Genomic DNA, 14,732 nt, shown 5'->3' with positions numbered 1-14,732 from the left:
TGTGCAAAGCTGGGTGACGCACTGTGTGTCCTTCATAGACAGACAGCAGGAGAGCAGGAGAGCTGGGTGGATGGACATACCTGTCGGAAGAATAGAGATGCTTGTTAGAGTGCGATGGTGGCAGGTAGCAGGGCACAGTCTGTATTCATCCTTCTGGTTTTAATTCTTAAATTAATCTTCACACTTCTAGCACACACTTATAGCAATCACAATGCTTATCTGTCTATCCATATCGTATCTGTACCAAAAAGAATGAAAACCGGGTAGTACACCATTATATATTCTGTTCTATCTAAATATCTTGATTATTGGATCATAAAAATGATTAAATGTCTGAGGTTCACATTGTACTACAATAAATTTTTCACTTAAATATAAGCAATATGTGTGGGAGTCGGAGTCGTGGAGTCGGAGTCGGTGTAAGGGAAATTGAGGAGTCGGAGTCGCAGGTTTGGCTTACCGACTCCACAGCCCTGGTTCCAACTGTCCGGGTGGAGTGAGGCTTTATCCTCGGAGGAAGTTGTTAGTCCTGAACGAGGTATGCCTCCAATATTGCTGAACGAAATAAAAACTGGCAATAGTGGACCTGGAGGCTGGGAGTCCCTTACGACGACCTTCAGAGATGTCAAATAGCGCATCAGAGATGTGAAAGAGAGCAGTCCTTGACAGTTATACTCGGATAGCTCTAACCAGATCTAACTTGTGGAGGGACTTCTCCGGGGGTCGAACTGGAGAGGGACATAGAGAAGGAAGGACAATTTCGTAATGTGAAGTGAAGAGGTCACCCTATGTAAGAAGGAAGGAAGAGTTACCGTGTCCTGATGGAGAATCGGGAACGAGGAACGGCAGGACAAAGCCGCTAACTCAGAAACTCTGCTGATGGACGTAATGGTAAGTAAGAAGGCCGCTTTTATGACAGGAGAGAAGACGGAAAAACTTGAATAGGGTCAAAGGGAGCACGCTGGAGTGCACCCAAGGGCAAGATTAGGATCCTATGGATCCATCGGAGGACGATAAGGGTGGTGCCAGGTGGGCGACTCCTGGAAGAAAGGTCGTTACCTGGAAACGATAAGCCAAATCTCTTTGTGAAAGGATTGAAGAGCGGAAACCTGACCCTTAAGGGTAGCAGCCAAATTTTGTCCACACTCCATTGGAAGAAGACCTTCCAGTATCTGTGATAGATAAGCGAGGATGCTGGTTTTCCTACCCTAATTATTGTCTGAAAAACCTGATGGGAAAGTTCGGTCACCCTCAGGACTTTGGCCTCAACGGTCATGCCGTTGAAATGAGAGACTGAGAACTCTGGAGGAAGAGGGGGCCCTGTGAAAGAAAATCTGAACGGTCTGGAAGCCTTCAGAGGGCATTGATGAGCATGTTCACCAGCTCCGCATACCAGGCCCTTCTTGAGCCATGTGGAACGACCAGGATTACGGGAGTTCCTTCCGCCTATATCCTTTTCATGACTCTCGGAATAAAGGGGAGAGGCGGAAAAAGGTAAGTCAACTGAAAATGTGATCACGGGGTCACTAGTGCATCAGATCCTATGACAAGCGGAACCCGGTACCTGGCTACGAACGAAGGAACCTTGTGGTTCTTCCGAGACACCAGGAGGATGACGTCCGGTGCGCCCCATCTCTGGCATATTTGATTGAATGGCGGAAATAAAGACCTCTCGCCCGGTGTGAGATCCTGAAGACTCAGAAAATAGGCTGCTCACGTTTCCACCTCAGGAGTGTGTACTGCTGATGTGACAGGAACGAGACGCTCTGCCTGTCGCAGAATACTTGTTACCTCTGCTAATACCTGTTTGTTGCGAGTCCCTCCTTGACGTTCTAAGCCATAGCAGTGACGTTGTCCGATTTTATATGGACCTGCTGGCCTGCTAGGAAGGACTGTCAGAGGCGAAGGGCAAGAAGAAAAAAAATTGCTCTAATCTCCAGGAGATTGAAGAGGAGAGCGGATACTTAGGAATTCCAGCAACCCTGCGCCGAATTATGAAGAAAAAAACACTCCCCAACCGAGGAGACTGGCGTCAGTAGTGACGACCTGCTACCAGAGAGGGTGGAAGGACCTCCCTCGAAGGACTGACGCTAATAACGTACGCCAGGTCAGGGACTGCTTTCCCTTTAAGAGGCGGTAGAATGGGTCGGTCCAGGGAAGTGGTCCTTTTGTCCCAAGCCGACACGGGGGCCAGCTGAAAAGAAAGGGTCTGAAACTGGGCAAAGGTAGATATCTCCATGGCAGTAATTATCTTCCCCAGAACTCTCATACTGTATTGTAGGGAGAGAAAAGCTGGTCGCTTAGAGTGCAAATCCCTCGGCAGAGGGATAAGAACTTCACCTTTGAAAAGAATACAAGGCTTGTGCCATGTCAAACCTCATTCCCAGAAACACCAGATGCTGGGCTGGGGTGAGGGAGAACTTCTCTCTGTTGATAATCTAGCCGAGACGGGCCAGAGTGTCTAAGGTGAACTGAAGATGTTGAGGTAGCTATTTAGGGAGGGTAAATTAACCCTTCACGGTTGAGCCAGTGATTTCCAAATTATTCCACAGTGTTGCTAGCAACTCAAATGACCACACGGAGACTGGGGTCTCTGTACGGGAGGATCGAGGCAAATCACTAAGCCCCTTTATTTTAGTCACATCTTTTATAATCTTTTGCTTAATTATGCAAGGTTCTCAAGTACCAATAGCATTTCACTTTATAAGCCAATAATATTGCAAGAAAACCGGAAACTACATATATGTCTGTACCTAAATAGCATAGAAAGTAGTATAATGGCATATCCAGAGCAATGCACCCCCGAGCCCCTTATCTTTGTACCTGATGAGAGCAGTCTGCTTTCATGACAGCCCATGCCAATTATAAAAATTTATCTTGCAACAACAAAAATGGAGAAACGAAACCTCCAGAGAATGGATAAAACGAAACTTCAGCTCTGATTTTAGTATTAACCCTTCACAAAGACTCTGGTCGCAGCCTCGGCAGGACTCCATCTTGAAATGATGGATCTGAACATGAGGATTCGATCTCTTGAAATCTAAAATTAGACAGAAGGATCCGACTTTCTCCGGGACTACGAAAAGATTAGAGTAGAACCTTGAAAAGCAATTGTTCCGGGAAACGAGTACGATTACCCCTGAGTATAGCAGAGCCAGGGAAGAGATGGCCTGAAGAACCTCTGGCGCCTGCGACGGATGTCTTAGCAAACAAGACAGAAAGAAACGTCCTTCTGGGAGCGAAGAAAAAAAGTTGATTCTTGATTTTTTTTATTTATTTTTTTCTTTTCTTTTTGAGGATGGATCTGTAATCCACACCTTCAACCAGAGGATGCAGCACACAGCAATGATGTTGCTGTTCTCCCCAGCGGAGCAACAGGCTGCATCCAAAGAGGTGGTCAAAAGATATTTGCCGGCATGGGCAAATTGTTATGCCAAATCTGTCATCTCATCCAGAGAAGCTGCCGCTAGGATGCCCTGGCGAAGCTTTCTTGCCCAGGCAGACATGAACTTTGCCACCAGGTGGAGGCAAAGATGGGACAAAGACTCAATCTGCCTATCAATTGTGTCCCTAAGAGACACACTGTCTGGCAGAGACAAGACTGTCTTGGAAGACAGGCGAGAAACCGGCGGGTCCACCTTAGGGGACTCTGCCCATCTACCAACGAGATCAGGGCTAAAGGAATAAAGATTGTCTAGCTTCTTTCCCGGGAAGAGCTTTTCAGGATGTTTCCTGAGTTTATCCACGATAGTTTCAGATTCCCTGTCATAGGATAAAGTTCGGGAGGGACGTTTTACCTGCTTTAGGGAAACGGAGTGCTCCTGAGCAGGTGGCTTGTTCTCCATGAGATTCAGGGTTCTGATAACTGCCAAGATAAGGCTATTGACCATACCCTGTGTCTTTGAGATCTGGTCCGAATTGGACTCAGACTGGGAATCCGCATCCGACCCAAAGACCACCTCCGAGGAGGGGGGCCTGGGGAGAGGAGGGCATCCTAAAGGGGAACTGGAAAGAACCCACTTTCTGTGCTTAGTGCCTGATCTGTCCCTGTGAAGGTCATGGTCAGGTGCATACGAATCACCATGTCAGGTGTTCGGAGCACTGGTGGCGCAGACAGATGTGAAAGACGTTCCAGGACCAGGAACTGTGATACATTTTGTCAGGTCAGAGACCGACTGACATGGCCACAGCCCACTCTGGAGGAAGGGGTGTGCTCTCATCCCTGGCATAAGGTCGTGGTCAGGTGCATAAGAATCACCGTTAGAGGCGTTCAGAGCACTGGTTTCGGCAGATAGATGTGAAGGACGATCCAGGACTGGGACTGTGATACACTTTGTCAGGTCAGAGTCCAACTGTGACATGGCAACAGCTCACTCCAGAGGGATGGGGGTGCTCTGATCCCGGGAGATAGAGTGCTCCTGTGGGGCAGACGTGGGGCAGTACTGCGCAGGAAGGGGAAAGTGGACCTGAAGACCACTTTCTTTTGCAGAGGGCACAGACTTAGTGGCTCATAGTCGGCTTAGAGGGGCATGACCATAGGTCTGCTGGGAAGGGCAACAGAAGTAAAAGAATATATCCTACCCCTATCCGAATGACAGCAGTGACCGTGCGGCTGCATCTGCCCGCTGTAGCAGGCATGGAGAGGTTCCGATGGGTAGTGCCGAGGAAAAACTGCCGGGACACAAGCTAAAAAGCGGAGCATCGGCTGAGCTGCAGCAAGCACGGTGCACTGCAGAGGGTGTGCCTGAAAAGCCAGCGGGTACCGGGAGGTGCACTGTCAGGGAGCTCCGAACGATCCTGTCCACAGAAGCGCAATGCTGTAACGAAGCATCGGCGTGGAGGAGGCGTGGCCCGGAATGCATGTGGAGAGGAAAATGGCCGCAGCAATACAGAGCTATAAGAAGCTATGGTCGCCGATATACTGCAGAGAGGGGGGAAAAAGGCGCAAAATGGAAAAGCGCGGCGGGGAGACAGGTGAGTCTTATCGGCTGGGGAACCCGTGGGACCGACAGTGCCCGTCCCCTGCTAAGGGAAGGTGCCTTGTGCCTCAGGGGGGGTGGAAGGTGATACACAGACCTGCCGGTGTGTTGACGGTCCTCTTTACCGATGAAAATCGCATCAGGAGTCCTCTGGTGGGAGAGGGTCACTTGGAACAGGGATCCTCCTTCCCGCACCATCTCCAGACGGTGCAGAAGACGGCATCAACGCCTTATGAAAAAGGGGGAGGCCACCGCTGGTGACCACCATCTTCCTCTCAGCCCTCTCCGACGAGAGGGGTGAGGCGGGGAATAGGCAAAGGACCGGCCACCAGAAATCACCCGGAAAGGTGACGGGATAAGGTCCTGCCTGCGGGTCTGAGAGTGGGCGATGTGGGTGACCCCACACTGCTCTGTCGCATAAGTGTGGGAAAACAGGGTGAGAACTTATACCCTGTTACCCTGAAGACAAAGAGTCTGAAAAACAAAGGAAAAAGATTAATAAAACACAACAAGACCTGAAAAGGAAAAAACTGCGGATCTGGGGTTAAATCCAGGTCTGCCTCCTACAAACACTAAGATTAAACTGAGGTACTTGGTTCCTGTCACTGGGTGTATACTACTGGGGAGGAGCTATTTCCTTTCTTTGCCTAGTGTCAGCCTCCTAGTGACAGCAGCATACACCCATGGTAACCTGTGTCCCCCAATGAAGTGATAAAGAAAGGTATTTCCAGGGGCAGTTGGGGGCTTAGCTACAGGTCAATGGACTGTGGTAATAGAGCAACTAAAGGTGATGGCTTTAGAACAGCCAGAGGGTCAGATGTGGCCCGTTGGCTGCAGTGTACCCAGCTCTGACCTAACAGGTACTTGTCTTCTTTATGTGCACAGGCACTATATACCAGTGTACTTAAAGGCATATTTCCATTTCCAAGATCCTATCCTAATATGTAGTAGGTATAATAATAATAATTTGAGCAAATGCCTCCAATTTAGAAATGTAGCATAGTACTCCTGATAACATATGTCGCTTACCTCATGTGCACGCTTTCACAGTAGCTTTGGTATCCATGGCTACAACCATTCACATAGTGACAGTTAGTTAGGTGCTAGTTGTCATAACCGTGAATACCTAAGCTACTGCAATGCCCTGCACATAAGGTAAGCGACATGGCTAATCAGAAGAACTATACTACATTTCTAATTGGAGGTATTTGTTATTATTATTATTATTATTATTATTATTATTATTATTTATTATTACACCTACTATATATCAGGATAGGATCTTGGAGCTGGGAATACCCATTTAAGTATGTCAGGATATTGTAAGAGAAAACACATTCCAGTGTTGATGAAAAACTTAAAAATGAAAGATAGTTCTGGAAAGTTGAGATGAAAAGTGTTCTGAAGGCCAAAGTTTCCTTATTTTGAAGGGCTTCATTTTGCATGAAAACTGAAAAACCCTGTAAACCTCTTATTCCTCTTCCCAACTGAAACTATTTGAACTTGCATCATTGTTCTGACCGTCTCTTCCACTTAGTAATTGTGTTCTTATTTACTCTCTAGGACACTCTCTACATTGGCCCATTGGTCCGCAATATTTGGAGAAACAAAGTACCTTCCTCTCTTGGCATTTCCATTTGTAAAACTTTTTCAGAACAACCAGCTCATCTGTTTCGAAGTTGTGGCCACAGTGATAAGTAAGATCATTAGTTTTATATACGGGGAATGTCCCTTTTTAAATTCTCAACGCCTTTTACGCTCACTTCTTTTCATCCTAAAAATTAAACTTTCTGAATAATCTTTATTAAACACCCCCTTCTGTTTTTCTACCAGACTGACTGTGTCACTCCTTCACATAGCTGGATATCCCGATGCATCTATTATAGAACCAACAGCGCCCTTCCTCCTGCTGTGTCCATTTCTATGCCCTCACCCTTCCTCCTGTGTTTTAGAGATACCAGTTATATAACCAAGGCAGATCAGAGTCTGGAGAGGAGGTGGAAAGCATTTGTTAGGCTAGATGGATCACGTGCTGTTGGGTGTACTACACACGACAAGTTACAGGATATGGTGGAAGAAAATCACACACTCCTTCACAACAGTGACTGTGTGAGCCCAAGGGAGGAGAAATCTGTCCAGGAATGAAGCTGTGTTAAACAAGACAGCTAGTGAAGACATCCGAGAATATTCCATTGCCTCAGAATTCTGTAATGGGATGTTTCAATGTAGGTTTTCCATATCAGATGACAGCTATAACACCTGGATACTAATTTTTTATGATCCTCCTGAAAATTATATGTAACTCTGTGGGTAATAATTTAATTGCTGTTTTTTTTCTTGTTAGCCAATTGGTGTCAGCATTGGTTTGAGTATTTCCCGAATCCTCCAATTAACATTCTTGGTATGGTTGAAAATGTGCTGGCACATCATGATAAGGAGCTTCTCCAGCACTTTGTGAAGTATGACGTCACATCACAGGTAGGCAATACAATCTACCACATGTCCTTGGGATATATTACTGTATTTATGCATGACAAATTATGTGCTCCTAACATATTTTATAACTACTATAATACTGCCCCTATGTACAAGAATATAACTACTATAATACTGCTCCTATGTACATGAATATAACTACTATAATACTGCCCCAACGTACAAGAATATAGCTACTAATGAGAAACTGGGTCTGAGCAGAAAAAGTAAATTAATGTGCATGCAAAATGTAATTGCATATGAACACATGACCTTTACACAGAGAAAACCAAAAGCAAAACACAAAACAAATATCCTGGAATAAAAAAGTAAAAAAATATAATTGCAAAAATTGCATGAAGGTAGTAATAATAGTAATAATAAGGGTATTTAGTTAACATAATTTTGATCAAAATAATGTAGAAGCCATCCCGCCACGTCACGGCAACCCTTGTGGGACAGTCCTAACTCTTGTATTTAAAACCTTTCCACTTGTCAAGTGACGTAAATGTGAACAAGGACAGAGGGACTGAACCACCAGTAATAGTATAGGCCAGACAGGATGGATTTTCCAACTCAGAAACAGGGCGGTCACACCCTTATATGCACAGAATGCACAATGAAACAAATGAGAAACTGGGTCTGAGCAGAAAAAGTAAATTAATGTGCATGCAAAATGTAATTGCATATGAACACATGACCTTTACACAGAGAAAACCAAAAGCAAAACACAAAACAAATATCCTGGAATAAAAAAGTAAAAAAATATAATTGCAAAAATTGCATGAAGGTAGTAATAATAGTAATAATAAGGGTATTTAGTTAACATAATTTTGATCAAAATAATGTAGAAGCCATCCCGCCACGTCACGGCAACCCTTGTGGGACAGTCCTAACTCTTGTATTTAAAACCTTTCCACTTGTCAAGTGACGTAAATGTGAACAAGGACAGAGGGACTGAACCACCAGTAATAGTATAGGCCAGACAGGATGGATTTTCCAACTCAGAAACAGGGCGGTCACACCCTTATATGCACAGAATGCACAATGAAACAAATGAGAAACTGGGTCTGAGCAGAAAAAGTAAATTAATGTGCATGCAAAATGTAATTGCATATGAACACATGACCTTTACACAGAGAAAACCAAAAGCAAAACACAAAACAAATATCCTGGAATAAAAAAGTAAAAAAATATAATTGCAAAAATTGCATGAAGGTAGTAATAATAGTAATAATAAGGGTATTTAGTTAACATAATTTTGATCAAAATAATGTAGAAGCCATCCCGCCACGTCACGGCAACCCTTGTGGGACAGTCCTAACTCTTGTATTTAAAACCTTTCCACTTGTCAAGTGACGTAAATGTGAACAAGGACAGAGGGACTGAACCACCAGTAATAGTATAGGCCAGACAGGATGGATTTTCCAACTCAGAAACAGGGCGGTCACACCCTTATATGCACAGAATGCACAATGAAACAAATGAGAAACTGGGTCTGAGCAGAAAAAGTAAATTAATGTGCATGCAAAATGTAATTGCATATGAACACATGACCTTTACACAGAGAAAACCAAAAGCAAAACACAAAACAAATATCCTGGAATAAAAAAGTAAAAAAATATAATTGCAAAAATTGCATGAAGGTAGTAATAATAGTAATAATAAGGGTATTTAGTTAACATAATTTTGATCAAAATAATGTAGAAGCCATCCCGCCACGTCACGGCAACCCTTGTGGGACAGTCCTAACTCTTGTATTTAAAACCTTTCCACTTGTCAAGTGACGTAAATGTGAACAAGGACAGAGGGACTGAACCACCAGTAATAGTATAGGCCAGACAGGATGGATTTTCCAACTCAGAAACAGGGCGGTCACACCCTTATATGCACAGAATGCACAATGAAACAAATGAGAAACTGGGTCTGAGCAGAAAAAGTAAATTAATGTGCATGCAAAATGTAATTGCATATGAACACATGACCTTTACACAGAGAAAACCAAAAGCAAAACACAAAACAAATATCCTGGAATAAAAAAGTAAAAAAATATAATTGCAAAAATTGCATGAAGGTAGTAATAATAGTAATAATTACGTCACTTGACAAGTGGAAAGGTTTTAAATACAAGAGTTAGGACTGTCCCACAAGGGTTGCCGTGACGTGGCGGGATGGCTTCTACATTATTTTGATCAAAATTATGTTAACTAAATACCCTTATTATTACTATTATTACTACCTTCATGCAATTTTTGCAATTATATTTTTTTACTTTTTTATTCCAGGATATTTGTTTTGTGTTTTGCTTTTGGTTTTCTCTGTGTAAAGGTCATGTGTTCATATGCAATTACATTTTGCATGCACATTAATTTACTTTTTCTGCTCAGACCCAGTTTCTCATTTGTTTCATTGTGCATTCTGTGCATATAAGGGTGTGACCGCCCTGTTTCTGAGTTGGAAAATCCATCCTGTCTGGCCTATACTATTACTGGTGGTTCAGTCCCTCTGTCCTTGTTCACATTTACGTCACTTGACAAGTGGAAAGGTTTTAAATACAAGAGTTAGGACTGTCCCACAAGGGTTGCCGTGACGTGGCGGGATGGCTTCTACATTATTTTGATCAAAATTATGTTAACTAAATACCCTTATTATTACTATTATTACTACCTTCATGCAATTTTTGCAATTATATTTTTTTACTTTTTTATTCCAGGATATTTGTTTTGTGTTTTGCTTTTGGTTTTCTAAGAATATAGCTACTATAATACTTCTCCTATGTACAAGAATATAACTACTATAATACTGCCCTTATGTACAAGAATATAACTACTATAATACTTCTCCTATGTACAAAAATATAACTACTTTAATACTGCTCTTATGTACAAGAATATAACTACTATAATACTGCCCCTATGTACAAGAATATAACTACTATAATACTTCTCCTATGTACAAGAATATAACTACTATAATACTGCCCCTATGTACAAGAATATAACTACTATAATACTGCCCCTATGTACAAGAATATAACTACTATAATACTGCCCCTATGTACACTAATATAACTACTATAATACTGCCCCTATGTACACTAATATAACTACTATAATACTGTCCCTATGTACACTAATATAACTACTATAATACTGCTCCTATGTACAAGAATATAACTACTATAATACTGCCCCTATGTACACTAATATAACTACTATAATACTGCCCCTATGTACACTAATATAACTACTATAATACTGCTCCTATGTACACTAATATAACTACTATAATACTGCCCCTATGTACACTAATATAACTACTATAATACTGCTCCTATGTACACTAATATAACTACTATAATACTCCCCCTATGTACAAGAATATAACTACCATAATACTGCCTCACAGTGGGTTACAGTGTGATCTCTTATGTGCAGGTTTACGCATGGCCTCTGTTGGAAACTCTATTTTCTGAGGTTTTGACAAGAGAAGAATGGCTGAAGCTGTTTGATAATGTATTCTCCAATCATCCTTCCTTCCTGCTGATGGCGGTTGTGTCCTATATCTTGTGCTCTCGTTCTCCATTACTGCATTGCAGCCAGAAGGAAGACTTTGAGGTAATACAATTACTTCTTTTGTATGAACAGAATCCTACAGTCAAGGCCATAACTGTTGTATTGATGTGCAATAATAAGGGCTGCATGAGAGCAGCCACGGTCACACAAGTAGAAAAGTGTAATCACTATATATATGATCTGGGCATAAAGCATAAACCCATTGTCTAATGTTTATATTTTATACTGAGCTTCATATGAGGCCGTGTTTTTCACTTTAATACTGCAATACTGTGGTTTTGTAGCAAGTAATATAAACAATCGGATGATCACAGATTCAAGTCCCTTTCATAGGACTGAAAAATAAAGTAAAAAAATAATCTAAAATCTAGAACCAACCTTATTTCTGTATCACTTCATTGAGAGACACAGGAGACCATGGGTGTATGCTGCTGCCACTAGGAGGCTGACAGAATGCAAAAAATTAGCTCCTTCCCAGCAGTGTACACCCCACTGACTGGCACCAAGATAATCAGTTTTAGCCTGGTGTTAGCAGGAGGCAGACACGGCCCTTCTCTCAGACCCATTTCAACTTTAGGGACTTGTGTGTTATTCATTTTCTTCCTTTTGTCAGGTTCAGCATGTATCTACGTGTAACCGAGTGTAACATCTCACTCTGATTTCCCACCTAGAGACTGAGAGAACAGTGTGGTTTCTCATTCGCCTTATTGGGGGACACAGAGACCATGGGTGTATGCTGTGCTGCCACTAGGAGGCTGACACTATGCACAAAAAAAGGTTAGCTCCTCCTCCGCAGTATACACCCCACCGACCGGCAGGGAATTCCTCAGTTTAGCTTAGTGTCAGTAGGAGGTGGACACGGGTCTTTCATTAGACCCATATCTACCTCGTTGTGCGTCGTTCCTTTTCAGGTTCCCGGAGGGATACAGTGTGAACAGTCACAACTGTACTCCCACAAAGAGACTATGAGTACGGCGTGTACTGCCACCCCGTATCCTCATAGGTCTCTACAGCAGGACCAGGAGACCGTACACGGATGTGTGTCAGGCGATCCAGATGGTCCTCGTCCCCCGCCTCCCACCCACTCGCCTACCAGAGCCTGTCGGTTGGATGAGGCGCGGATACTCTTCGTGACAACACACACTGGATGAAGGTACCTTTATTATAGTGACGGAGGGTAAGTATGAGGCCCGGGTCCCATTCTCCTCGGCAGCCCCAGAGGTCACTGTGGCGGTACTGCGACGCCTCCGCGCCGCCCGCGCTTCCCGGCGGCCGCCGCATTTAATTCAGGCCCCGGCTTCTCGGCCTGTTCTGCCGCAACTTGCCCCCAGTGCATTTCTAGGGGGGGGGGTTTCTCCCTTCCGGCCCCAGCGAGCCTCAGGAGCGGTCACCGCGGCAGTGCTGCGGGGCCTCCGCGCCGCCCCGTGCTGACAGGCGGCCGCCTCATCTAATCCAGGCCCCGGCTTCATCTTGGGCCTTGTCCTGCGTCGCGGCCACGCCCCCCGCCTTCTTTCTCGGGCGGGCTTTCCTCCCGCCCGCTTTAAGCCTGCCCACCGCCTTCTCCCCTCACGCTAAGTCTCCCCGAGGCGGCGCTGTCTCCACCCACCCCAGTCTGGATAGGACGGCGCCATTTTTAACATCGGCGGTTAGCCCCGCCCATCTTCTTCCTCGGTCTCTGCAGGGAAGTGCGCGCTTCCTGCTCTGTTCTCAGGCTGCCGCCATTTTCACAGCCTGTCAGCCGGACGCTGTCTTATCTGCCGTGCCCCCTGCAAGCCCAGACAAGCCGTGCACTTCATTTGCTGGAAGCTGCGACAGGACACCGGACCGTGAGTAGCTCTGCGACTGCAGACTGACACCCTCCTCTGCCTCCTGTCCCCCAACCTTCCGGCACTGCCTCAGTGACTGTCCGTCAGTATGTCTAATTCTAAGTCTGACCGCTCTCGTCCTCCTGCCTCCTCTTGCACCTTAGTTAAGTACTTTGCGTGCTCTTCTTGCAATCGCAAACTTCCCTCAGGTCAGTCCACTTCCCTCTGCCTGGATTGTAGCAACCCTATTCAGCCTGACGCCGACCAGGAGCCATCTAGGGCCCCAGGCGAGAGTGAACCCCCCCCATGCCTGGCTGGGCCTCGTCTCTATCACAGTCAGTGGCAGACCTCACCAGGGTGTCTCAGACCCTAGTAGCCGTCCTGGATAAGCTGCCCCTGGACACCTCTACAGGGTCCAGCAGGTCCCGAGAGATTCCATCTGAGTCGGCCAGCGATAGTCGCAAAAGACCCAGGCAGGATCCCCAGCCGGATTCCTCTCCTCGCCCCATGTCACCACATAGTCCTTCTCGGCAGCATCCCTCCCGGGCCTCCTCTCCCGAGTCAGGTGAAGCGCTCTCGGACGGATCATCTGAGGGGATCTTAGAGCTGGATTCGGATCAGGATGCGAACATGAGGGTTACTGTGCAGAACCTCATTGCAGCGATCCACCAGACCTTCGACATTGCTGACCCCCCTGCGAAATCCTCAAATCAGGAGGTTTCGTTCAGACGGGAGGAAACACCCTCCAGGGTATTCCCTTTACATTCCGAGTTTGGAAAGATTTTTACCAGAGAAAGAGGGGATCTGACCAGACGCTTTCAACGAGGGAAGCGTCTCGGCGTTCTGTACCCGTTTGCTAAAGAGCTCACGGACAACTGGTCTGCTTCTCCCTCGGTCGATCCGGCCGTGTCCAGGCTTTCTAATAACACGGTTCTCCCGCTTTCAGGCGTGGCGTCTCTTAGGGATTCTAATGATGGGATCATAGAATCCCTAGCGAAGTCTGCCTTCGAAGCGGCTTCGACGGCGGTATGCCCAATTTTTGCTTCATTTTAGGCAGCAAAAGCCATAGCCACTTGGGCAGAGGATCTTCGTCAGGGCATCCTAGAGAAAGCACAACCAGATCGATTGGCCGATCTTGCCAATCAGATTTCCCATGCGGGGGATTATCTGCTTTCTGCTTCTTTGGATGCCGCATCCTGCGCAGTCCAGGCGTCAAGTAACGTTGTGGCAATCCGACGTACAATTTGGCTCAAGGCCTGGCAGGCGGACCTGTCTTCTAAAAAGTCTCTTACTAATCTGCCTATTCAGGGAGGGCGCCTCTTTGGATCCCAATTGGACCAAATTATTAAGGACGCCACCGGAGGCACGAGTTCTCTCCTGCCTCAGGCCGAACCTCGCAGACCCCCACTGAGGCGTCAGTTTCGACCCTTTCGGGCTTACCGCCGTTTCAATACGGCGGAGACCTCCAACCAGCAAAGACCGCAGGCACGCCAAGATAGGAAGAAAGTTTCCTTCAGACCCACTCCCTCCTGACGCTCCCACTATTCGCGGGGCAGACCATCCAGATCCGGATCGGGTCGGCCCACATCAACATGACTATCCTCGGACTCCCGAGGGTCCCTCCCAATTGGGAGGTCGACTCCTGTTCTTCAAGGACGTCTGGCTGGCCTCGGTAGAGGACGCTTGGGTCAGGGAGGTTGTATCGTCAGGATACAAGATAGAGTTCATCTCTCTTCCACGGGATCGTTTCTTCGAATCCCGTCCTCCAAAAGATCCAGCTTTGATCCCGGGGTTCTTTACGGCCATCGACTCTCTCCTCAGTCCCGGGGAGATTGTGCCCGTTCCCGAATCGGAGCGGTTTACAGGGTTTTATTCAAACCTGTTTGTCGTGCCGAAAA

The 14,732-nt window shown here is 45.8% G+C and overlaps 1 protein-coding gene across 2 annotated transcripts in view; it reads left to right on the top strand.

The window, feature by feature from the left end:
* TBC1D31 (TBC1 domain family member 31) overlaps nt 1-14,732 on the top strand; it is a 77,874-nt gene that overhangs the window by 18,505 nt on the left and 44,637 nt on the right. For both annotated transcript variants that reach the window (XM_073590297.1, XM_073590298.1), the window contains exons 12-14: nt 6,543-6,676; nt 7,324-7,457; nt 10,892-11,071. In XM_073590297.1, coding sequence (XP_073446398.1) covers nt 6,543-6,676; nt 7,324-7,457; nt 10,892-11,071 — 448 coding nt within the window. The remainder of the gene's footprint in view (nt 1-6,542; nt 6,677-7,323; nt 7,458-10,891; nt 11,072-14,732) is intronic.

The sequence above is a fragment of the Dendrobates tinctorius genome, unplaced genomic scaffold (assembly GCF_039654945.1).
Source record: "Dendrobates tinctorius isolate UK_male_01 unplaced genomic scaffold, ASM3965494v1 ptg000116l, whole genome shotgun sequence".
NCBI classification, from domain to species: Eukaryota; Metazoa; Chordata; class Amphibia; order Anura; family Dendrobatidae; genus Dendrobates; species Dendrobates tinctorius.
This window is presented reverse-complemented; position numbering and strand designations above follow the sequence as displayed.